We start from the raw sequence: 27,137 nt of genomic DNA, 5'->3' as shown, positions 1-27,137 counted from the left end.
GCAGAAGTCTTAAGTGCAAGTGTTCTTTTGGGAACTTTGTTAATGAAGAGGAGAAAAGCGAATTAAGTGAAAGGGGGAAAATAGGAAAAAAACAATCGTTTTGTGTATTTATTTCTAGGATAGAGACCCAAACATGATTCTAGGTTGGGGGAAAGAAACAGTGCAAGAGAAAATAGGGATAGAAATATTTAAAACAAACCCATGATTGAACACTTTTCTGTTATCTCAAAGAAAAGAAGAATTTTCTGTCCTGAAATCTGTTTACTGGTTTCAGAAGAAATTCTCAGGCTTTTCCTAATCAAATGCTATTTCCAAACATTGTGGCTTAGAAACTAGTTTATACCCAAGTCTTATTTTATCTTAATGAAATGAGGAAGTAACCGTAGTATTGATTTTGGACCTTACATGTTTGCTTCATTTCATTCTAATGAGTCATCATTAGAGCATTAAAATAAACTCATTTCGTGACATTTTCTTTCCAGTTAAAAGTTTATACATTTCCTTATTCACAGACTACAACTACATTTCAATAGCAATTTCTGGGAATTTTCTAGTGCTGGTGTCTAAACATAAAATTGTTAACATTTTCCAAAAAAAAAAAAAAAATTGTTGGGCACCTGAGGGGCTCAGTGGTTGAGCATCTGCCTTTGGCTCAGGTCATGAACCTGGGGTCCTGGGATCTAGTCCCACATTGGGCTCCCAACAGGGAGCCTGCTTCTCACTCTGCCTATGTCTCTGCCTCTCTCTGTGTACCTCTCATGCAAAAATCTTAAATAAATAAATAAATATTTAACTTTCAAACTACCTCTGAAGTAAGTTTTTATACCATTTTATAGATTCAGGTGACATGTTTACCACTCTGTAGCTGACTACAAAACATTTCATAAAAGTGGAAACTAATATAGAGGAATGTGATTTGTTCCACATCATTCAGTGTTAAAATTAGACTTGAGGGGCACCTGGGTGGCTCCATTAGTTACACATCTGACTCTTGGTCTCAGCTCAGGTCTTGATCTCAGGGTTGTGATTTCAAGCCCCACATTGGGCTCCCACACACTAGGTGCGGAGCCTACTTTAAAAACAGAAAAAAGTTAGACTTAAATCCACGTAGATAAAATTGGGTGGTAGGAAGAGGACAGAGCATGTTTGGAAGGCACCCCAAGGGAGAGAACATCCTGAAGGCTGGTGTGTAGTGTAGGGACATAGAGCCCAGGTAGGGAATAGTGGGTAATTTAGTTTAGTGAAGTCAGTGAAGATAAATCATAGAGGATCAAATTTGAGAATTTAAGGGCAGGCCAGAGAGGGCTGAGTATGTAACTGAAGAATTTGGCATTTAATTTACAGACAAAATGGAGTCATGCATTTCCTCATCTAGGCACTGGCTAACAGAATATGTGATAGAAGAAGCTGTTTATATCTGTTATTTTTACACATGTTTTTAGACAATTTAGAAAGAACAAGAAAGTTCTTTTGTTCAAAAGTAAGGCATTTTGGGGGCACCAGAGTGGCTCAGCAGTTGAGTGTCTGCCTTTGGCTCAGGTCGTGATCCCGGGTCCTGGGATCAAGTCCTGTGTCGGGCTCCCTGAGTGGAGCCTACTTCTCCCTCTGCCTGTGTCTCTGTCTCTCTGGGTGTCTCATGAATGAATGAATGAATGAATGAATGAATGAATAAATAAATAAATAAATAAATAAATAAATAAATAAAATCTTTTTTATTTTTGAAAGAGCAAGTAACCTACTGACGTGGTTTCTTTCTTGCCTTTTTTTGATTCTTAAGCTCTTTTAATTCATTTTTCTTATTCTTGCATAATTCAAGTGTTTTATTTAGAAAGGGTACCTGAGTGATCACTTTTTGCTCTGCTTTGCTTCGTTGTTGTTTTGTGTTTTCTTAGTCTTTGCACGTCTGACAGAAGATTTTTTTCCTCCATACATATTCATAGTTTTGGCTGGGTGTAGAACCCACAGTTCACATCTGTAGACATTTGACTCTTTCTCTTTAGTAGTTCTTCCTGTCAGCACCAAAACATGCTTAAGTCTTGCATGTTAGTTGAAATCTTCTTTCTACCCCAAGTCCCCATCCACCTCCACCCTCATTTTCTCTACTTTATTACTACGGCCTCTACTTCCTATAGTAATCTGCATTCCACTCTCAGCCTTGCACTGAAACTATACTTGCGGGTGTTATCAGTGACTTCATTGTTGCTTCCTTTTCATCATTATCTTACCTGATTTCTCTGCCACATTTGATATTCTTGGGCAACACTTTCTTTACAATCCTTTCCCTAGTTTTGGGGACATGATCTCCTTTGCTTCTCCATTTACCAGGTGGTCTCCTTTGCTGCTCCCTTCTCCTCCTATACCTTCATATCAGTGTTTCCTAGAGTTCCAGGCTCTGCCCTCTCCCCTTCCTTCTCTACCCACTGTCCCTGAATGGCCTTATGCATTCCCATGATCTCAGTGATCACTAAGTCACAAGGACTTAGCATTTATGTTTTCAGCCCTGTCCTCTTTTTTGAGTCCTAGGTCTCAATATCTGTCTACTTACTAGACATTTCCAAATGAGGAACTCTCAGACTCCTCAACCTCAAACTGTCCAATTTCCTTCAATGTCTAACACTACCAGCAGAATGAATGAATGAATGAATGAGTGAATGAGTGAATGAAAATCCTCTGTACTCAGTTTTTTCCACTGAATGTTAGTAGTGTCCACCCAGTTATACAAACTAAAAATACCTCTCAAACGTGAGAGATTCATATACACTTAGTGTTGTAATTAAAAGTCACAGTTTTATAGATCTAATTTATCCTTGAAGTCTTAAGATATTTATTTTTGTTTCAGTTCCCAAAGGTTTATTTTCTCACGAATCTCTAGCTCTTAGAAAATAGAAACCTCCATTGATTGTTGAAGAAATTCTCTACTTATAAATTTAATCATTATTTCTCTCTGGGGGGTGGGGGCAAATGTCAATAGACTTAGAACTACTTATATTCTTAATAATAACAACTTCTAAAATTTATTATGAGATCCACTATCAACCAGGCACTGTTCCAAACACTGTGTGTAATTATTCACCTAGTTTCCAAAAACTCTCTTGAGATGTGGGTACTATTACCACCCCTGTTTCATGGAGCAGGAAACAGAAATGCAGAGACGTTAGGGAATGTGTCCAGTGTGACAGGTGGCAAGTATAGCAGAGGCAGGATTTGAACCCAAGCCGACTGCCTCTGGATACAAGCACTGCAATAATATTGTCTGGCAAAACAGCTTGCATTCCTCACAGCAGTTTTTGATCACTGTTTCCAAAAAGTTAAAAATACTTCAAATTACCAAGACATGGAATAATGTTAAATATATGTGTAGGGTATACATATGCAAGTTATTCTTAGAATATTAAGTACTGTAGTTTGCTGGCACAGTAGGTCACAGAAAATGGATCCATAATTTTCACTTTCTTTTATATTAATTTTTAAAGACTTTTTAGAATTTTTTTTTTAGTCTTGAAGAATAAACCATGGCGATAGCAACATTTATCTTCTTTTAAGTCCTTTGCTTATGTATTTCACAATCAGCAACTTTATCGTTTATCTTAGAAGATACTTGGCTTTCCACAGTATCAACACAAATCCTATTCTCTTACTTTGTTTCTTGAAAGTGGTTAAGCAACCATATAAAACTCATAGGAAATTAATGACTCACATAACAGAAAACATTACTAATGTGACTTTTGTTTCAGTTGCCAAGTAGTCTGAGTTTGTTTCCATGGTAACCCATCAGTATAACAAACTGTCACGAAATAGCTTTGCCACTTTTTGTTTGTTTGTGTAGTTTGGACAGCTTTCTGGCAGCTGCTGTGTGGATGTGCATGTATATTTGCGTGCATGTGTACACATTAAAGATTATCACAAAAAAATTCTGAGTAATTGCCTTGGGCACACAAAATTTTTTCTTTATTTAGAGAAATTGATACTCCAGGGCTATTACTCTGATGATATAAATCAGAAAGATTGCCTAAATTATCTATTTCTACTTGAATTCCTTTTAAGAAAGGACATCGCTATATTTAAGCTTATAAATTTTAAAAATTTGTTGCAAATATTGGTTCATTTGAAATGTATGTAATCATAAGAGCATCTGTTGGAGACAAAGCAGAAATAAAAGGAAAGTGGGACTACGTCCTGGGAGATGGGAACTAAATGGAATGATGGAGGAAGCCAACTCGGCCGGCACTTGCCAGCCCCTTCTGTGGAAGGTAGTGCTCCAGGATACAGAACGGCAGACAGCCAGGCACTCAGGGAAACAGACAGACCACGTCACACCTGACACCAGGCTTTCACCTGTAGGCTGGGTTGGGGCTTGATTCCTAAAGCAGGTAATGACTAAACCAAGTAAGAATTAAATTGGTAAATGTAGGAAGTTGAAAGGGAGAGTATATGGCATACAGAGGAAAGAAAATCTCATATGTGCATACAAAGGCATACAAAGGAGAAATAGTGTGAAGTAAGTGGGGAATGATAATCAGTATGAGACAGAAAGGGTCAAGAGACCAAAGATAGGCAGGGACCTAATCATGACAATGTTCAGTAGGTTGGAGTTAATCCTCCAAAATATGGGGAAGTGGTGAAGGATTTTTTTCTCAAGATTTATTTATTTATTTTAGAGCAATGGGGAGAGAGGGAGAGAGAATCTCAGGCAGACTCTGTGCTGAGCGGGCAGCCAGATGCGGGGCTTAAGATCATGACCTGAGCCATAACCCAGAGTCAGTCGGGTGCTTAACTGACTGCGCCACCCGGGCACTCCATCAGTGGAGGATTTTTTTTTAAAGATATATTTATTTATTTATGAGAGAGAGAGAGAGAGAGAGAGAGGCAGAGACACAGGAGGAGGGAGAAGCAGGCTCCATGCCAGGAGCCCGACGTGGGACTCAATCCTGGGACTCCAGGATCGCGCCCTGGGCCAAAGGCAGGTGCTAAACCACTGAGCCACCCAGGGATCCCCTCAGTGGAGGATTTTTAACAGAGGAATGACATTATCAAATTTGTTTGTTTTTTTTTTTTTGACATTATCAAATTTGTATTTTAGAAGGAGCTCTCTGGTAGCAATGAGGAAGGTAGGTTTGAGTGAGGGCCTTTTAGGAGGCTGTTGCCATATTTCAGGGAAGAGCTCTTGAGGGACTGAATTAGGGTAGTGGTCCTAGACCCAGAAAAGGGGTTGATTTAGGAATGATTGTGAAGTAGCATAAGCAAGAATTGGTACCTGGGACTGCTTATTTGTGACTGATTAGTGACATCTATTCATTCAGTCAATGAATATTTATCTAGTGGTTACTATGGTTGACAGTGTATTGTCCAGAATGTTATGCTGGGCTCTTATTTCTTGCCTTCATCATTTATGGGTTCCTCCTCCAATAAGGATTCTTTGTTGTGTGACATCATGAGTCAATTACACTTTTCATAGCCTTAGTTCATCCCAACCTGATCTCTTGGCTCATTAGACTTTCTTATCCTCACATAAGAACTTGTTCCGGGGGCACCTGAGTGGCCCAGTGGTTAAGTGTCTGCCCTCAGATCAGGTCATGATCCCAGGGTCCTGCTTCTCCCTCTGCCTGGGTCTCTGCCTCTCTCTGTGTCTCTCATGAATAAATAAATAAAAATTTTTAAAAAGAACCTGTTCCAGAGTCTTGGCAAATATGTCAGTCTGCTACTTAGGAGACAATATTCATGTGTCTGGATAGTGTCTTAATTTCCAGCAAGTAGATCTGAGCTTATTTGTGGCTTCCCTGGGTGCACCTATACAGAGAGAAGCAGACTCCCCACTGAGCACGGAGCCTTAATTCAGGGCTCCATTTTACAACCCTGAGATCACAATCTGAGCTGAAACCAAGAGATGCTTAACTGACTGAACTACCCAAGCACCCCTGCTTGTTTGTTTTTTAAGAGAAACACTCACATACAGAGTTCACTTGACTTCTTTTACTTTTGTTACTCAGGCCAAAGCTGCCCATTTGTGCAAATGATAGCATATACTTTTTGGTATGTAAAGGCTGCTGCCTTATAAGGATGTTTTAAATTAGATAAAAGTCCAAAGAGGTGCTTCTGTAGGGCACCTGGGTGACTCATTCACTTAAGCATCTGACTCTTGATCTCAGCTCAGATCTTGATCACCAGGTCTTGAATTCAAGCCTCACAGTGGGTTCCACACTAGGTGTGGAGCTAAATAAATAAATAAATAGTTTCTCTAATTAGTATTGTTGAGCAATTATTGTTATTTCACAAACAAATGAAAAATAGCAGAACATAAGACAGAGTTTTAGGATTTTGCAGCCTTCCATCCTTCTGATGTTTGTACCCTTTACTACGTTCTGTGGCAGAGGGGAAGTGAGCCTGGTTGACCTAGTCCCTAAAGGCCCACAGAGAAGGGTAGAGTGGAGGGATAGAGCTCCCCCTGCTTGTGCTTGCTCTCTCTCTAATAAATGGATAAAATATTTTTTTAAAAAGTCAACTCAATTAGTTTTGATTTCCATGAGTACTTTTTAGTTCCCTGTATGTTGTTTTATAGTATCCTATTCCTTCCTATACTTTTATGATAAATGAAATTTCTGTCTCTCTGAGAATCTTTTTTTTTTTCTTCCACCATAGCCTGTGTTTTTTAAAAAGTTTCCTTTTTGCTATTCATTTTGGTCTGTTTCTTCTTTTTTTTTTCTTTTTTAGGTTTTATTTATTGAGAGAGAGTGTGTGTGTGTGTGTGTGCAAGAGAGAGCGTGAGCCAGAGGGGAGGCACAGAGGGAGAGGGAGGAGAAACAGACTCCCTGCTGAGTCAGGAGCCCAACTCAGGGGACCTGAGTCCCCCATAATCCCAGGGCCCTGAGATTATGACCTGAGCCAAAGGCAGCCCCTTAACCAACTGAGCCGCCCAGGCACCCCCTCAGTTTGTTCATATTGAAAGACCTAACTCAAGTGCTTGCTCATATTTGGCTGTGAAGAAGTCAAAGATGCTTTGAGAGTTGGTGCATGTGGAGAGTGTTCATTGATTCAGGTTGTAGATTGAGCTGGCGAAGTCATTTTGTAACCCTCAACATTCATCTTAATAGACTTTTCTTTGGGTCTGGTTGGGTTCCGTGGAGAATGTTCTTCTTACATCTTCTTAAAGAATATATCCTGAGAAGCCACGTTAGGGGAAAAAGTCTCAGCATTCAGTAAGTCATCTTTCATCCTGTGTCTAGCCCCCTACCCCACCCAATATGGTCACGCTGTGGTGCTATTTTCAATACCTGCCTTCAGGTCAGGTAATACAGAGATCCCTCTGTTGTACCTCATCAGGAGAATAAATCTGTCCTCTGCAGGGGTCAGCAAGATCTGAGGGACTCTTTCTAAAACAGTTTTCGATCAGTTCTTCTGCAATTTGTCCCTCTTTTGTTCTGTTTCAATGCTAATTTAAGATACCTGCTCTTAGCTTTCACCATTACCAGCACAATGTTCATCTTTCTTTAATTTGCTAAGTCATTATCACTTGTTAATTCCTGACCTTTTATTTTGTCTCCTCTCTGGTTTTCTTTGTCTTGCTATATGATGCCTTAAAAATTAAATAGAATGTTTTGGGGAGAGAGCAGAGGTAAGTTAATACATGCTGTCAATCGGCTATCTTCAACCAGAAGTTTTTATGTAGGAAAGTACAGGGATTTTGTTTTTTGTTTTTGTTTTAAATGTCTGATTCCTGGTCATACATCAGTGACCTCAGTGACAGAAACAACCAAGTGTCTTGAAGCAGAGGGTGCTCCTAAAGGGCCCAGCCTTTAGTATACCTTCACACCTTCTTTGGGAGCTCCAGAGGCCATGACTGATGCCTCCATCAAGTCTCAAGGCCCCAAGATGTTGAGAGGGAAACAATTTTTTAAAATTAAATTCTAATTTTATTTTTTCCTCTTTGTTATTTTCATTGTTATTCGTTGCTTTTTTTTTTTTTCAAAAATGCATTTATTTTTTAGTATGCACGTTAGCTACTGCGTATCTTACTGTGGATGCTTCATGTTGCCTGACAAATACCTCCAGATCCATTCTTTGCCAGATAGCTCATTCTGCCTGTGTTGTGACCATACAAATAAATTGCACTCCTGCTGGATACAGTCGAGGGGCACCTGGGTGGCTCAGTTGGTTGAGCATCCATCTCTTTTTTTTTTTTTAAGATTTTATTTATTTATTTGAGAAAGAGAGAGGCAGAGACAGTGGACAAGAGCAGGAATGGGGAGGAGAGTGAGAAGTAGAGAGCCTTATGCAGGGCTTGATTCCAGTAATCTAGGATCACGACCTGAGCCAAAGGTAGATGCTTAACCCACTAAGTCACGTAGGCACCCTGAGCCACCATCTCTTGATTTTGGCTCAGGTCATGATCTCATGGGTCATGAGCTCTAGCTTCATGAGGGGCTCCATGCTCAGCCAGGTGTCTGCTTGAGATTCTCTCCCTCTGCTCCTGCCCTGACTTGAGCTTGCTCATGCACGTACACTGTCTCTCTCTTTCTTTAAGATTGTTTTCTTCTATTCATGAGAGAGAGACAGAGGCAAAGGAGAAACAGGCTCCCTTCAAAGCAGGGAGCCCAATGTGGGACTCGATCCCAGGATCCTAGGGATCATGACCTGGGCTGAAGGTAGATGCTTAACTGACTAAGCCACCCAGGTACCCCATCTCTCTCTCTCTCAAGTAAATAAATAAATCTCTTTTAAAAATTAAAAAAAAAAGGAGGGGGGACACCTGGGTGGCTCAGTGGAATGACACGGGCTGGTGGGTGAGCTGAAAATTTCAGAATAAGTTCATTTCAGAATAAGTATTTGTTTACATTATACTGATACTACCTGTAAACTATAAGCCCTACAGGATTAGGAACACTGTCATTCTTATCATCATATTTCAGACATCTAGCACATAGCTCACCAAAAATAAACATGTATTATGTGCTGAATGAATGAGTAGTGAAGCTTCAATTTATATTGATTCAATTGATGAGTAATTTCACTTTTTTAAAAATTTGAGTTTCTGTGGGTAATTAAAACCTTCTAGGGATTTTTTTTTTTTAAATTTATGATAGTCACACAGATAGAGAGAGAGAGAGAGAGAGAGAGGCAGAGACACAGGCAGAGGGAGAAGCAGGCTCCATGCACCGGGAGCCCGACGTGGGATTCGATCCCGGGTCTCCAGGATCATGCCCTGGGCCAAAGGCAGGTGCCAAACGCTGCGCCACCCAGGGATCCCCCCTTCTAGGGATTTTCAGACCACATTGTTAGAAGTTTGTTTTCTTCATGCCTTTTAATATATCACTTTTGCGTTATAGACCTGAGTGAAAGAGTGTGTGTACTTTTTTTTAACCTGTCATCAATAATAATTGTTTCTCTCTCTCTCTCTCTCTCTCTCTCTCTCTCTCTCTCTCTCTCTCTCTCCTCTTCAGGGAAGTGGTACAAGCCAACTGTGTTCACTGGAGGAAGAAGTTCTCATTTATGTGCAAGATGAGTGCAAGTGCCACCACAGGCATCCTGGATCCTTGTATCTACAGAGTATCTGTGAGGAAGGTATAAAAATAGCCAATTACGTCTCCCCTTTCAGAAACCATAATTAGTTCCATAGTCACTGACTCATTTTATTTAGCTCTACTACATCGTTAGAACTGTTACATGTAATTCCACTTTACACTTGCAGCAATAATTTAATTTACTGTGACAAATATGATTTAAGAAAATTTGAAGCTATAAAGTATTATTCAAGAACCTTATTTCACTATCAATTGATATACATTTAAGTATTAACTTAATACATTTAAGTATTAACTCTATTTGTATTATTTTGGGAGGCTGATCTTTATCCTGCCATTCATTAAATTTCTCTTTGTAGGCATTATTTTAGGGACTTTACATATATTATGTCTAACAACAAACGTGAAAATGGGTATTATTTTTTGCAATTTCAAGAAAACGAGGTTTTCTTGAAACGAGGTTTAGAGGGGTTGTCACTTGTTCAAATCACATAGCTAGGAAATGGCAAAATGGGGACTCAAATACAAATCTTTCTAATTCTAAAGCCGTGTTTTGTTTTTTATATCATTTCTTATCCACGTATTAGGTTGAAGCATGTTACCAATGATCTACAAAGATGGTAATCTCAAGTAGATCAACTTAATATACATAGAAATATATGATCCTACTTTTTGGGGAGTTAAAAAGAGGGAATCCTTTTGTCACCACTACAGGTGAAATGGAACTATTAGCTTTAAAATGTAACCTTTATGGGATACCTGGGTGGCTCAGCGGTTGAGTGTCTGCCTTTGGCTCAGGATGTGATCCTGAGTCTGGGGATCAAGTCCCACATTGGGCTCCCTGTGAGGAGCCTGCTTCTCCCTCCGCCTGTGTCTCTGCCTTTCTCTCTGTGTCTCTCGTGAATAAATAAATAAAATCTTTAAAAGAAAAAAAAAATGTAACCTTTGTGTTATATCTTACATACATTTTTTAAGTTACCAAAATAATACATGTACCTGTTCGAAAATTAAGGTATAAGGACTCAGAATGAAAAGCAAGAGCCCATTGCCTTGTTATTTTCCATTTTAGTCTTGTGTCCTTCTTAATGAGATAAAAAGTTGTATTTTTAATTTTCTTTGCTTTTTGAGTGAGCAGATAGCACCATGTTGTATGTGGCTATGTTTTAAATTCTTACATTGCTTAATCTACTCAGTTAAGATATAGCATAAATACATATAAACATTTTATAGGTTTTAAGCCTTTAATGATTGCAGACCTTTAGAACGGTCTAACTTGGGGGCACCTGGGTGTCTAAGTGGTTGAGTGTCTACTTTCAGCTCAGGTCATGATCCTGGGGTCCTGGCGTCAAGTCTCAGATCAGGCTCCCTGCAGGCAACCTGCTTCTCCCTCTGCCTATGCCTCTGCCTCTCTGTGTCTCTCATAAATAAATTTTTTAAAATAAGAAAGAGAGAAAGAAAAAAGTCTAACTTGGAGCAGCAATAATTGCATCAAAGCTTCCCTTAAGTACAATGCAGTGAAAGTGTATGTGTCATTGTAGTGACCTGAGCTGGAGTCCCAGATACGCGCTTTCTAACTGTGAGACGTTAGGTAGTTCTCTCCTGGCTTTCTAAAAAATCAATTTTTCCACCCAAACTATGGTTATGATAATTGCTTTCTCCAGAATTTGTAAGCATTAACTGAGATACAAGTAAAGCATCCTACCTTCTTCTCTTTTTGTTTTAATTGCTGCTGTAGCTCTTATATTGAAACTTTTATAAATGGAATTCTAGTCATGATTTTTGTAAGATGATAAGTCAGTCTTTGAATTTTAATTTAAAAAATATATATATATATAAAAATAAATAAATAATAAATAAAAAATAAATTAAAAAATAAAAAATATATATATATATATATATGGGCAGCCCAGATGGCTCAGCGGTTTAGCGCCACCTTCAGCCCAGGGCCTGATTCCGACATGGAGCCTGCTTCTCCCTCTGCCTGTGTCTCTGCTTCTGTGTGTGCATCTCTCTCATGAATAAATAAATAAAATCTTTAAAAAATAATAATAATATATACATATATGTATGTATGTATATAAATAACATTATAATACTAGTTTAGAGTAAAGCTAACTGCCGATAATAAGAAGCTCAGAGTCGGGACGCCTGGGTGTCAGTGGTTTAGCACCACCTTCAGCCCAGGGTGTGATCCTGGAGACCCGGGATCAAGTCCCACATCGGGCTCCTGGCATAGAGCCTGCGTCTCCCTCTGCCTGTGTCTCTGCCTCTCTCTGTGTGTGTCTCTCATGAATAAATTAAAAAAAAAAAATCCTCAGAGTCTATTACCAAAAAACTAATTTTTTGTAATTTAAGGTAGGACTAGTTCATGTGAAATAATCCATTTCCTCAGGTTGTGAGGTTCGGTGTATTCGGGCATGTACAATAAGCTGCTGAAGCAGATACCCAAATATGCAATGACTTAAACATGATAAGAGTTTCTGTCTCTCTTGGGTAATAGCCCAGGGGTCCAGGGCTGGGAGAGCAGCTCTGCCATCTTCACCATATGGTACACATTTTTAGATCCAAGAGAATTACTCCAATCTTGGTATCTTTCAACCAATGAGAAAAGAGAAAAGGCCACATGAGAATAAAAGTGAGAACCCAAAAAGAAAAATTAGAAAACTCCTCTATATAAACGTCTTCTACATTGCAAAAAAATACCTTAAGCAAAGCTATAAATTAAGAGAAAACATTTGCACATCATGTCAGAGGACTAATTTCTTTGATATAGAAAGAGCTCCTTCAAATAAATCAAGAAGAAAAGATAAATAACCCTTTAGAAAAATAGGCAGGGGACAGAATATATATTTTACAAAATGGAAAATATAAATAGCTTTGAAATCTATAAAAAATTACTCAGTCTCACTCATGTATATTAAAACTACAAATAAGGCACCATTTTTTTACCTATAAATTTAACAAAGATCAAAAAGTTTGATAATACACTCTGTTGCCTAGGACACAGGGAAGCAGTCCATCACCTGTCAACAAATAGGTGAGTTCCTACAAACTGCCAGGTACTATTCTAGGCACTGAAAGGACAGTGGTGAACTGGAATTGGGCTCCTGCCCTCAAGGACTCTGCTTTCTGATTGGAGCTGGGAGGAAGAGTGGAAGGAAAGACAGACTAACCATGTAACCAAATAAGTGGATGTTGTAAGTGTTGTATATGAAATACAATGAGATAATAGAGAATAACTCAGGGAGAGGAAATCATCTTAGAAAATTAGGGGGAGGGGCCAGTGGAGACTTCTCTGAAAGGTAGCATTTGAAGAGGAGGCACCCATGTAAAAACCTAGGAAAAGACTATCCTAAAGGAGTAGGACCTTGTTTTAGGCAAGGTTCTCCAGTGAAACAGAATCAATATAGAGTAGAGACATAGCTATATAGAGAGAAATAGATTTGTTATAAGGAAGTGGCATACACAGTTGTGGAGGCCAAGAACTCCCACAATCTGCCATCTGCAAGCTGGAGACCTTAGAATACTGGTGGTGTGGATCCAGTCTGTGTCCAAAGTCCTGAGAACCAGGAAACCAGTGGTGTAAGTGCAAGTCAAAGCCGGAGTTAATTAGTAGTGCTGATGGTATAAGTCCTAGTCTGAAAGCAGGAGAAAACCAATGTCCCAATTCAAACAGTGAGGTAAAGAGAGAGAATTTAACCTTTCTCAGCCTGTTTCTTCTATTCAAGCCCTCAACAGATTGGATGATGCCCACCCACACTGAGGAAAGCAATCTGCTTTCCTCAGTTGACTGATTAAAAAGGTTAATCTCATCCAGAAACGCCCTCACAGACATAGCCAGAAGTAGTGTTTAACCATATATCTGGGCACCCCATGACCCAGTAAGTTGCACATAACCATCCCATACCTGAAAGTAAAAAGGCCCTGTGTTAGTTTCCTAGAGGTGCTATATCAAAGTACCACAAACTGGGTGGCTTAAAACAACACAGATGTTATTGTCTTATAGTTCTGGAGGTCAGAAGTCAAAATCAAGGTGTCAGCAGGGCCATGCTCTAAAGGCTCCAGAAACTGTTCATGCCTTTCTCCTGACTTTTGGTAGCTTCAGGCATTCCTTGGCTTGTAGATGCATCACTCCAGTTACTGATCTTCCCTCTGTGTGTGTCTGTGTTCACATCTCCTTTGTTTTTTTCATGAGAGCACCAGTCATATTGGATTAGAACCTCATTCTTACCTAGATTACCTATGTATTTCCAAATAAGGTCACATTCTGAAGTACTAGGGGTTAGGACTTCAAAATATCTTGGGAGGTCAGAGGAGAGAAATGTACAATGTAATCCATAACAAGCCCTAGGATTATAATAAACCTGGAGATTTATACTTCTGACATTAATGGACCAGTTTATTAAAGACCACCTCTCCCTCTGAGAACAATAGAAAAGTTAGACAAAATATTAAAAACAGCTGATTGAAGGCATCAGAAGCCACCAAGGTAGTAAAGACTTAAGCTTAGAATCATATACAAGGGAAGTGTAAAGAGCTGAACCTGATATTTGGCATTGCTTTTTCCCTCAAATCATTTGCTAAATTGCAAGCAGTGGTTAAGAAGCTGAGCTAGGACATCTGGGTGGCTCAGTGGTTGAGCATCTGCCTTTGGCTTGGGTCATGATGTCCTGAGATCGAGTCCCACATCTGGCTCCTTGAAGGGAGCCTGCTTTTCCCTCTGCCTATGTCTCTGCCTCTCTCTCTCTCTGTCTTTCATTAGTAAATAAGTAAAATCTTTAAAAGAAGAAGAAGAAGAAGCTGAGCTAAAAGCAGGGGCTGAGAGGCAAGGAAGCTAGCTGAGATCCCAGCAGTTTTATAGGACTAAAGGGAGAACTGGAGTCCAGCACCCATCAGCATGAAGGGCCTTGGGAAACATCCCAGACTTTTCATTGGGACTTCCTAAGAGTTTCAACCTAGAAGGAATGTAGTGGATAGAGATCAGCCTGTATAAAGATTGAAACTCAGCTTCTAATCAGCTTAACCCCTGCTTAGAGGAAGGTATCTGCCCCTTTTAAAACTTGCCAGAAGCAAATGTGTATTTTCTGTAAAGAAAAATAATGGTACTCTAAGCCTCAAATTACTTCAAGTTATCACGCACAAAAATTACCAAGCACACCAAGAGACTTGACTGCATGACCAAAAATCGAAAGGAAAGTAGATAAGAACAGAGTCATGGAAGATACAAGTTTTGGGGAGATCAGAGATAAAGTTTTATGGTAACTATAATGAGTGAACAATATGGGAAATTTTATTAGAGAAGTAGAAACTATAAAGCAAAAAGCAAATTGAATTCTAGAACTGAGGGATGCCTGAGTGGTTCAGTGGCTGAGCGTCTGCCTTCGTTTGGAGCAGTGATCCTGGGGTCCTGGGATAGAGTCCCGCATTGGGCTCCCTGCATGGAGCCTGCTTCATCTCTGCTTCTCTCTCTGTATCTCTCGTGAATAAATACATAAAATCTTAAAAAAAAAAAAATTCTAGAACTGAGAAAATAACTAAAATTAAAACTAAATAGTTGAGGGGCATCTGGCTGGCTCAGTCAGTAGAACATGCAACTCTGGATCTCAGGTTGTGAGTTTGAGCCCCATCTTTGGTATAGAGATGACTTAAAAAAATAAAATATTTTTTAAAAATTTAAAAAATGAATAAAGCTAAAGAGATAAAAATAAATCTCAACACATGGATTTAACAGCAGGTTTACCAAAACTAAAGAGAGATTCAATAAACTGGAAAGTAAGACAAAAGAAAGTATCCAGACAAAATCACAGGAAAAAAGTAGAAAACACAAAAAAGAGCATAAGACATGGGAAACGGCATAAAGATACAACATATCTGTAATTGGAGCCCTAGAAGGGGGAGAACGAGATTGTGGCTGAGACTCTTCTAAAACTGATGAAAAAAATACCAAGCCACAGATTCAAAAATATTATAAACCCTATTTAGGATAAACAACAAATCTGTCATGTTTAAATAACAGAAGACCAGCCTGGATGGAATATGGAAAACAGAGAGAGGGAAAGCTCTTGGTGAGATGAGATGGAGGCACTAGATCAGGATAAGGCCTTAAAAGACACAGTAATGACTTTGGATTTTATGCTAATTATAATTGGAATCCATTTGAGGATTTTACTAAGGAAAGATAGGATCTTCTAAGATCACTTTTGCCGCTGCATGCAGATAGCCCACATAGGTGGAGGGGATGGTTCAGGTGAGGAAAGCTTGTATCAGCGTGGAACTATAACCACAGAAGCAGTATAATTTAGGATGTATTTCTGGAGGTCGCCCCCCACTAATGGATTTGATGTAAATGAGGGGAAGAGAATTAAAGATAACTCTTAGACCTTTGCCTGAGCATATCGGTTGATAATTGTGCTATTTATTGAAATGGCAAAAGTTCAGAGTGAAATAATTTTGAGGACTGGTAAGCAGAGATCAGCAGGCCCATTTTGGCCATGTCAACTTGAAGGTTTCTATGAGATACCAAGTAGGAATGTCTAGTAGTCATTTAAAGATACTGGTCTGCACTCAGGGTCAGAAGCCAGACTAGAGACAGAGACATGAGAGTTACCAGCATACAGTTTTTATTTAAAGCTACAGAGTTAGGACACTTGGGTGGCTCAGTTGCTTATGTGTCCAACTCTTGTTTCAGTGCAGGTCATGATCTCAGGGTTGTGAGATCAACCCCCACATAGGGCTCTGCACTGAGAGTGGAGCCTGCTTAGAATTCTCTCTCAAAAAAGAAAAAATTCTCTCTCTCTCTCTCTCTCTCTCTGCTCTTCCCCCTGTTCACAGTCTCTCTCTCTCTCTCTCTCTCTCTCTCTCTCTCTCAAAAAAAAAAAAAAAAAAAAAAGACACCTGGGTGGCTCGGTGGTTGAGCAGCTACCTTTGGCTCAGGGCATGATATTCAGGTTCTGGGATGGAGTCCCACATCAGGCTCCCCATGAGGAGCCTGCTTCTCCCTCTGCCTATGTCTCTGCCTCTCTGTGTGTCTCTCATGAATAAATAAATGAAATCCAAAAAAAAGGCAACAGAACTGAATGGAGAAAAGTGTAGATAGAGAAGACAAGAGGCCCTGAACCAAATCCTGGATCACTCTAACACTCAAGGTAGTATAAATTACTGTTAGCAGGAGAGGAGCAAGAATTCGTGTGTGTCAGTTCTTACATCCTTTTGGCCAGATCTTAGTCACACTGCCATGACACAAAAGGGAGGTAGAAAATGTCATAATACCATATAATTTCACTCATGTAGAATTTAAGAAACGAAACAGATGAACATAGGGGAAGGGAAGGAAAAATTAAATAAAATGACATCAGGGAGGGAGGCAAACCATAAAAGACTCTTAACTATAAGGAACAAACTGAGGGTTGCTAGAGGGGAAGTGGATGAGGGGATGGGGTAACTGAGTGATGCTCATTAAGGAAGACACTTGAAGTAATGAGTACTGGATATTGTACATAACTGATGAGTCACTGAATTCTACCTCTGAAATTAATAATACAGTGTATTTAAGTTGAATTTAAATTTTAAAAAAACTTTTAAAAAGAGGAAAATTGTCATTATTTTACATAGCTAGATGGCCACCTAAAACAGGTGTCTACTACTTTGAAGAGCAGGGGAATGGATGGTTGGAGTACAACTAGCATTCTCTCTGCAGAAGTTGAATACGGGAGTAGATCCCCCCTTTGTCATTACAACAGGCTCTCATTTCTCCTCATTAGTGCAAGAACTGCATAACCAGTACCTCTGCCTCCATTCTCGGCCTGTACAGCTGCCCAAGTTTTATTTTCTTTTGTTCAGATGTGAGCAGGTTCCTATTATTTACCTTCTGCTAACTCCCCTACATCAGCTTCTGATGTGTGCTCAAACCCAAACTTGGTATAAGAATCCTGTTAGCATCTATTTTGCTCTCCTGTTTTTCATCTGTTTTCCATCTTTTTGCACCTTATTGGAGAACTCTTCAAATCTATCTTCCAGCCATATTCTGTTTTTACTTTTCTGGAGTTTTCTCTTGTTTTTCAAATGTTTCTTCATTGTGGTGTCATAGCCTTGCTTCATAGATTTCTTGTCCCTATGAAGATATTAACAATACATTTTTAGAGGGCACCTGGGTGACTCAGTTAAGCGACCGACTCTTGATTTCAGCTCAGGTCATGATCTCAGGGTCATGAGATCGAGCCCTGTTTTAGGCTGTGTGCTGAGCATGGAGCCTGCATAAGATTCCCTCTCTGCCCCTCTCTTCCTCTTTAAAAACAAAACAAAAACCAATATATTTCTGAAGTTTTCTTCTTCCTGAATAGCCTTTTCTTCCTCTCAGCTGCTTTTTGCTATTAATTTGGTCTCCATCTATCATATTGGAAGTTTTCTGGTGGTCCTCAACTATTCCCTCATACTTAAGAGTATATAACTAGGGGCACCTGGGTAGCTCAGTTGGTTAAGCATCTGCCTTCAGTTCAGGTCATGATCTCAGGGTCCTGTGATTGAGCCCCATGCTCAGCAGGAAAACTGCTTTCCCTCTCCCTCTGCTTCTCCCCCCACTTGTGTGCATGCTTTCTTTCTCTCTGTCTCTCCAATAGATAAAAAAGAAAAAGAAAAAAAAGGGGGGAGGTAGAAAATGTCAAATGAGAGTAAGAAGGAGCAGCCAGTGGGGCAGGAGTAAAACCAGGCAATTACAGCACCATGGAAGGTTAGAAAAGAAAAAGATCTAGGAAAGGAGGTGGAGCAGCCAAGCCTGTAAGATGCTGTTGGAGGGTTAAGTAAGATGGAGACAGCCTTTGGGCTTTAACAAAAATGGATATTATTGGTCATCTAAAGAGCCATTACAAAGGGAAAATGAGGACAAAAGCCTGGTCCTTCCCCTTCTTCACAAGGTCTAGGATGGAAACTGTGTAGAGGTCAGGAGATTCTCAGTGTATTGGGGAATTAGTTGGGACAAGGACTCCCCAGCAGGTGAGGGCCTCTCTCTTCTTGCTCTTGCTGAGGCTGATGGTCAAGGGGGCTCTTGCTCCTTGGAAGCCATGTAGACCATAAGGTTGCTGTAGCCAAATTCATTGTCATACCAGAAAATGAGCTTGACAAAGTGGTCTTGGAGAGCAATGGAGGCATCAAAGGTAAAAGAGTGGGAGTCACTGTTAAAGTTGCAGGAGACAGTTGCACTGTAGCCCAAGATGCCCTTGAGGGGACCCTCCAATGCCTGCTTCCCCACCTTCTTGATGTCATTGTATTTGGCATCTTTCTGCAGGCAGCAGGTCAGATCCATGACTGACACATTAAGGGTAGAGACACAGAAGGCTATGCCAATGAGCTTCCCATTCAGCTCAAGGATGACCTAGCCTACAGCTTTCGCAGCACCAGTAAAAGCAAGTATGATGTTCTGACCAAACCCTTGGCCATCACAGTGTTCTGGCTGGCAGTGATGGCATGGAGTCATGAATCATGAGTCCCTCCATGGTGCCAAAGTTGTCAAGGATGACCTTGGCCAGAGGGGCCAAGCAGTTGGTAGTGCAGGAGGCATTGCTGACAATCTTGAGGGAATTATCATACTTCTCATGGTTCATGCCCATCACAAACATGGAGGCATCAGCAGAAGGGGCAGAGACGATGACCCTTTTGGCACCCCACCCTTCAAGTGAACCCCAGCCTTCTCCATGGTAAAGACTCCAGTTAACTCCACAACATACTCAGCATCACCCCATTTGATATTGGCAGGATCTTGCTCCTGGAAGATGGAGATAGACTTTCCATTGATGACAAGTTTCCTGTTCTCAGCCTTCACTGTGCCATTTAATTTGCTGTGGGTAGAATTATACCAGAACATGTTGACCATGTAGTTGAGGTCAATGAAGGAGTCACTGATGGTGACAATATTCACTCTGCGGGCTGTAAAAGTAGCCCTGGTGACCAGGTGCCCAATAAGGCCAAATCCATTTACTCTGACTTTTACCATTGTGTCTCAGGGACAGGGCTGGTACTGAACTATAAAATGTGGCTGACTATCAAACAGGGAGAAGCTGAGAGCTTAAATTCACCACTTTATTTTTTTTAAAGATTTTATTTGGGGATCCCTGGGTGGCTCAGCGGTTAAGTGCCTGCCTTTGGCCCAGGGCGTGATTCTGGAGTCCCGGGATAAAGTCCCACGTCGGGCTCCCTGCATGGAGCCTGCTTCTCCCTCTGCCTGTGTCTCTGCCTCTCTCTCTTTCTCTGTGTCTCTCATGAATAAATAAATAAAATCTTTAAAATATAAAATAAAAGATTTTATTTATTCATGAGAGGCAGAGACACAGGCAGAGAGAGAAGCAGGCTCCCTGTAGAGAACCCAATGTAGAACTCAATCTCAGGACCCCAGGATCACACCCTGAGCCAAAGGCAGATGCTCAACCACTGAGCCACCCAGGGACCCCTAAATTCACCACTTTAAAGATGGAAATGGTATAAAAAAGAGTGAACTCTTGCCATTTTTGACAATGCCAATTGGACATTGGGACAAGGACTCCCCAGCAGGTGAGGGCCTCTCTCTTCTTGCTCTTGCTGAGGCTGATGGTCAAGGGGGCTCTTGCTCCTTGGATGGACCTACAGGGTATTGTGCTAAGTGAAATGTCAGAGAAAGACAAATATCACTTGATTTCACTTATATGTGGAATCTAAAAAACAAAACGAATGAACAATCAGAAACAGAATCATAAGTACAGAGAACAAACTGGTGGTTACCAGAGGGGAGGGGGATGAGGGGATGGTCAATATAGGTGAAGGGGATTAAGAGGTACAAACTTCCAGTTATAAAATAAGTCACAGAGATGAAAAGTGCAGCATAGAGAATATAGTTACTAATATTGTAATAGCATTGTACGGTGACAGATGGTGACTTCACTTACCATGATGAACATTGCATAATGTTTAGAATTGTCAAATCACTGTGTTGTACACCTAAGACCAATTTTTTTTTAAGTGGGTAGGGAGAGGAGATTTTGACCCTAATTATAATGTGGCAGGCACACATACAGAGTACACTGTAGGCTGGGCTTTGTTCTGAGTGTTTTACACTTAATTCTCACAACTGTGTGGTGTCCTAAATCCAGAGATTTGGCAAATTAGTGTACAGTTATATATTTCAAATAAAATAAAATGTTAAGATCGCTATATATTTATTATTTTTCACTTTTGCCAGTCTTGTTTGCATTAATGAAGAGGGATTTTATTATACTAACATGCATCAATATTATATGTATTTATGTATCTATATATTAACATGGACGCTATTATATTGATACATATATAAAGTAGAAAAATACGTAGAACAGTGTGTGTAGTATGGTACATTTGAGTAAAGGGGGAAATACACACACACACATAGCATTTTTTGGACTGTTCCTAAAAATTGGTAACAGTCGTCTCTAGGGTAGGGGTTTCAACGCTTAAAATCTTTCTACAATGTCATTCATGTACTTGCTAAGTAAATAGGCAATTTTACACTTCTTAAGTGATTTAATTTCTTTACAATATGTCTAGGACACTTTTTGGCAATTTCTTCATCAGAAAAATTAGCTTGTCTTCTTACCATTTACCTTTTTCAGATTTAAGTTAAATTCTAAATTAAAATTCTGATAATTTGGGGGATAGGGGTGGGATAGCCAAATAATTGAATTTAAGATTATTATAAATTTACTATCAGTATTTACCAGCATGTAAATATGTAAATATCTACTTCAGAATTATTTGACATATGTTTAATTTTAAATCTTTAATTATATGATAGTCTTACAGTGTTTTTTATCTTTGGCAGGAACTGAAAGGTGGAAAAGCTTATGCAAAGGTAAGTAGATGTTCTTTAACTCTTTTGGAACTTATATCGCTCACTAAATAAGCTTTAAATCAAATAGTTTGCTCTTCTAATTGCTATTCAAGTGGGTGTTTTTATTTTTTAAGATTTTATTTATTTATTTTAGAGAGTGCAAGTGGGGGGAGGAGCAGAAGGAAAGGGACAAGCAGACTGCCTGCCGAGCACCCGATCCCAGGACCCTAGCGACCTGAGCTGAAATCAAGAGTCAGAGGTTTAACTAACTGAGCCACCCACGTGCCCCAAGTTGGCTGTTTTTAAATAAACAACTTGGAGATTGAACAGTTGGATCCAGCAATAAATTATAAGCACATTTTTTCTAAAAGCTGATTAGGGGATGTTATTCTTATATTTCAGCTTCCCTGCTAGAAGATGATCTCTGGTTTCCATTAAGCAATCGCATCTGTTCATTTGGTCTCCCCTGGGAAGTATTACCAATCCCATTCCCCCCACCCCCCAGTGGAATAGGACCTCTCCTCTGTGCGCACTTAGCGCTGTGTAATATATGACCACTACTATCCTTTACTTTTACTAGCTATGTGGAATTTCTAATGAGTATGCTCACCTTTTTGCCAAATAGAAGTAATTAGTAATACTGCCAGAAATGCACAGTCTCCTCTTTTATTTTCAGTCTCTGATAGTATCTCTATCAGTTCAGTCGCCTGAGCCAGGACACTAGTTTAACCATCAAGTCTACCTAACTTCCGGGGCGCCTGGGTGGCTTAGTGGTTGAGTGTCTGCCTTTGGCTCAGGGCATGATCCCAGAGTCCTGGGATTGAGTCCCCCATTGGGTTACCCCCGGGGAGCCTGCTTCTCCCTCTGCCTGTGTCTCTGCCTCTCTTTCTGTGTCTCTCATGAATAAATAAATAAAATCTTAAAAAAAAAAGTATGTAACTCCTTAAAACGACTTGATTGCAGTGTCAGGTGGTCTTTGCTACAAGTAACAGAATATCCTCTTCACTTAGAGATACTTTTTTTGTTTGTTTAATTTCACAAAGCAAGTAGATATGACACAGAGCTGCCGATGTAAGGTAGAGCTGCTCCAGGATTAGTTAATCCACTTACTGAAGGATGTCATCAAGAACCCATGTTACTTTTCTCTTTTCATTTTTCCATTCTCTGTGTGATGACTTTGTTCTTGGCTAGCTCTTCTCATTGTCACCAGATGGTTTGAGTTTTAGTCCACACGTTCACATATGACAAAACCCAACTGCTTCTCCATGTGTGTCTTTGTTTGAGAAAGCTTTTCCTAGTCAGCCCTCAGGATTTCCTCATACCTTTTCATTGGCCACAACTGAATGATATGCCCACTTCTAAACCAGTCATGGGCAATAGAAATGGATTGCATGGCTAGCTTAGACTAATCACAATTTAACAATGAGCTAGAGGTCGGGTTACTTTCCTTTTGCACATGGATGAGCTAAGGATGGACATTTGAATAAAATCGGGGCTCTGGGATCCCTGGGTGGCTCAGTGGTTTGGCGCCTGCCTTTGCCCCAGGGCGTGATCCTGGGGTCCTGGGATCGAGTCCCGCGTCGGGCTCCTGCATGGAGCCTGCTTCTCCCTCTGCCTGTGTCTCCGCCTCTCTCTCTGTGTCTCTAATGAATAAATAAATAAAATCTTTTAAAAATAAAAAATAAATAAAAATAAAATCAGGGCTCTGCTAATAAGGAGTATCAGAACATTGAATGATGGTGGGGAGGCAAAAGACAAGATCTTTTGTTCTTTAAGATGGTGAAAACTCTAGCATGTTTGTGAGCTAATGGGAATGGCTCCATAGAGAAGGGAATCTAGAATGCAGAAGAGACCGAGGAATTCCTGAAGCAACAAACTTGAGTAGGCAGGAGGGAGGGGAGTGGCTGGTCAGATTGGAGCGTAGCCAGTTCATTTATAGTACTCAAGGTATAGCTGCAGGCAGATGAATAGGTGTGGCTGACAATAAGAGCTTGTGGAAGTTAAGTGCTCTTTTGATTGCTTTTATCTTCTGAGTGAATTAGGAAGCATCAGCAGAGAGTTTGGATGAAAAGGAGGTATGCTAGAGGTTTAAAGGGAATGGGTAATGCATGAAATAGGGCCTTCAGATGATGTGTGATCAAACAGCCACATGAATCTTCACAGGCTCATTGGGATGTGGCTTTTCCCTGGATACATCCAGACTTTTCTTCTGATCTGTTGGACCCCTAAAAGGCAGTAAGGCCAGAGGAGCCATGTGAAAATTAGGTAGATGTCACTGTGGCCTAATATGTTCTGACTTATTATTGTATTTAGGAATCATGGCCCTTCAACTGGCCTGTAAGTTTTATTTTTCATTCTTTTTGTATCAGTTAAAAGCTACTAAAATAATGCTCCAGCCTGTAGTTAAAATCTTCATTTTGTATGTCATTCTTACGTGCCCAGTATGTGTTTATGTGTTTTAAAATCTTAAAACAGGCAGCTTAATATTATAGCAGTGTTTGAGAAATGGTTAATACTTTTTATTAGGTATTCAGGGACATATGCTTAATTGCAAACTTAAAACATTCTTTGTTGTTTTTAATAAAAGACTCCATATGCATTTAGGCATGTAAAATGGAACAGACTTAGTTTGTAAAAAAAAACAAATCATATTTCTTGTACCACTCGGAAGTGAGAAATAAGGGTTGAATAACATCGCAGGAAAGACTACAGGGCAATTTTTGGTAGCTGGAGAAAATGGGGACTGAACCTGGGTAGTAACGAGAGGGAAGAACAGGTTTGAGCTGAACTTTTGGAGAGCAGGGTAGAGGGTGGCTGTGGGGCACAGCTTTGGGGACAGGGAGAAGGTTTCATAATGAGAGTTTTAGCTTAAGTGTAATCAGCAGGGCAAATGTGGAAGGTGGTGAAGGAGAACAGCCTTATACCAAAGAAAAACACGTGATGCACTTAAATCATTCTATTTCTTGCATGGAAAGTAAGAGTTTAATAACCTGCAACTGTCTGCAGTCACCAATGGTTAACTGGGAAAGGAGCCAGAACCAGAATAGGGAGAAGAAAGTCTGATCAGTGTGCTTTATGAATTTGCAAATGACCATGATTGGTCTGCTGTTATTTCCTCCCACTGTGTGGGGTGAGTACCACTGCTACTTGCAATGATTTTAATTGTTTGATAAGCATTATTTTTATTTCAACAGTTCTGTATTTCAATATGTACAGAAAAATATATATATTTAGCACATCAAATCTGATTTCAGGGATTGCATTGCTTAAGACAAGAATAGAATAGGTAATAAATTTTTACAAAGAAACAAGCCCATCTAAAGACATGAAATAAGCAACCAGTAGAGCAGATCTTGTTCAGATGGCCAAAACTGCAGATGACTGAAGTTTGAGAGAACTTGTTTAGAACATGGATCGAATGTTCATTTTAAGGAGAATATGATGGAAGCCTAGTAGATATTCTATTAATATGATTCCCTTTCCTTTCATAGCTGGGCTTTGCAGATCTGAACCTGGCAGAGTTTGCTGGATCAGGAAATACCACCCGCCGCTGCTTACTGGAAGGCTATGATACCAAAAATACAAGGCAGGATAATTCCATTCTTAAAGTAAGCACGTTTTGAGATTTACATGTCAACGAATGAGAATCTCTGCCTGTATATAAGCAAAGGTATATCCAGTCAAGGGCAAGATGGGAATCAGTCCTGAGATCATAGACTGACCAAGCCACTGAAATACACACTCACCATCTAGGGGTGGAAGCTACCCAAGTCACAGGAGCAGTGAAAGGGAACAGAGGTTCGCCTTCGCGATCCTAAGGTGTTTCTGGGGCTGTGAACATTCAGGGAATAGTACCTAGAATTGCTACAGCAAGGGCTCATTGAGAGGAAGGAACATGATGAGTGAACACCTTAGAAACATTTATCGCTCTCAAAAAGTGACTTCCCAAGCAGCTGTGGGGGGCGCAGAAAAGTCACTGGGCTCTCCTGTAACTAGCAAAGTGACACTGGAGCTCACTTTAGGCATCCGCCCTGTTGTTTCCAAGGACCATCAGCAGATTCCTGTTCCGGGGGTGACAGAAAGAACATACACTTCAGAGTTGCTGGGGGTAGTAAATGAGACCAGTTGAAAAAATATAAGTGCCTTTTACCTAGTAAGACTCACTGGACAGACCTTTTGCTGTATTTTAGTCAGGTTACCCCATGATGGTAAGTTATCTAATGATAAGAAAGAAAAATAATTCAGAATAAAAACTGGATGGTCAGAAGTTAGTGGAGCAAAGAATTACCCTATACCTATACTTTCTAGACTTTGTTTTCAGTAAATATAACAAAAAATTTCAGAGCACTTACATATACCTGTGTGACATTAACAGTGTTGGATAGATGGGGTGGATTCTCTCCATTTAGAATAAATGAAGCACCTGAGACTCAATGAAGTGTCTGACTAAAGTCATCAGTGGCAGAGCAGAGACCAGAATGTGTACCTTCTGCTGTGTGGTCAGCAGTTGTTTCCATGTTTCCATGCTGTCCAAGCACCACACTGAGAGGAAGAGACTGCACTGTTCATTCTTAGACTGACCCCAAACAAGCCGCTAAATTCAGTTTCTTCATATTTGCAGTGCAAGAAGACTGGTAATCCTTCTCTGAATTATAGTATTTTCATTGGAAATCGAAATGACTTTCTAATTTCAGACTCCCCCATCCTCACCCCACTCCTTAGGGCCAACTCCTGGAGTAGTTTCTTTCTGGCCCCCCTTTGATCTTTTCACACCATCTCTCCCACATGGTCCTACAACAAACTTTTTTTTTTTAGATTTATTTATTTATTTTAAAGAGTAAGAGTGGTCACACATGCATGCATGAGCAGGGGCAGGTACAGAATGGAGAGAGAGAGAGAGAGAGAGAACCTCAAGCATACCCCCACTGAGCACAGAGGCCAACACGGTACTCAGTCTCACAACCCTGAGATCATGACCTGAGCTGAAACCAAGAATTGGACACTCAACCAACTGAGCCACCCAGGAGCCCCATAACTTACTCTTTTATAGATCACACCATTCTGCTCTCACATTCTCTCCCGGCCTGAGCTCTGTTATCGCCTGTCCATCTAGTTACCTCTCTCTCCTGCTCATTGATGACGTAGCTTCTGGCTCACAGTTTCTCTTTCCAGACCTTCTGTCATCATGTTTTGGTGACTTCACCATGTGGTAGGTGATCTGTCCTTGTAGACTGCCTTCTCTATGTATTCTCCCCCTCTGGGTGATCTTTTATGTGCCTGAGGCCTCTCCTTTCCTTAAACTACCCTTCTCCAACAACTGTTTCCTTTTATTCATCTCAATTCCTCCCCCATAGCCACACTCTAGACTTTTTTACCTCTAGAAACTTCACCAGCTGAGTTTCCCTCTGCTACAGTATACTCTTATGTTTCCAGTTGTCTTGCTCTGCTACTGGCTTAGCTATCCTTCACCTTACTGCTCTCTCACTCTCTACCAGCCTCCACTTGCTTCTATTTCCCTCTTTATCCAGCTTAGATTCCAGAATCCATGATTCTCCTATGCTTAAAAATACTCCTTGCTCCTTCACCCATCTCCCTCATTGGTCTCCCCTGGCAAATCCCTGACCCCATTCAAACTCAACCGCCCTCTTTGGGACTGCATCCTAGTTGCTGAACATTGTTAGAGATCACACAACCATCCAGTTGCTGTTGCTACAGTCTTGCTCACCACCATCTAGCAACTATACTTCCTTTGTAAGCATCCTTTCCCAGTTTCTCGGATACTCTATTTTATACCT

At 40.3% G+C, this 27,137-nt stretch overlaps 1 protein-coding gene across 2 annotated transcripts in view; it reads left to right on the top strand.

Annotated features, from left to right (window-relative positions):
- EEIG2 (EEIG family member 2) overlaps positions 1-27,137 on the top strand; it is an 84,850-nt gene that overhangs the window by 31,528 nt on the left and 26,185 nt on the right. For both annotated transcript variants that reach the window (XM_025996326.2, XM_072754460.1), the window contains 3 exons: positions 9,435-9,555; positions 21,334-21,363; positions 24,834-24,950. In XM_025996326.2, coding sequence (XP_025852111.2) covers positions 9,435-9,555; positions 21,334-21,363; positions 24,834-24,950 — 268 coding nt within the window. The remainder of the gene's footprint in view (positions 1-9,434; positions 9,556-21,333; positions 21,364-24,833; positions 24,951-27,137) is intronic.

Source organism: Vulpes vulpes, chromosome 3 (assembly GCF_048418805.1).
Source record: "Vulpes vulpes isolate BD-2025 chromosome 3, VulVul3, whole genome shotgun sequence".
NCBI lineage: Eukaryota > Metazoa > Chordata > Mammalia > Carnivora > Canidae > Vulpes > Vulpes vulpes.
Note: the sequence above shows the minus strand (reverse complement) of the source record. Positions and strands in the feature narration are given on the sequence as shown.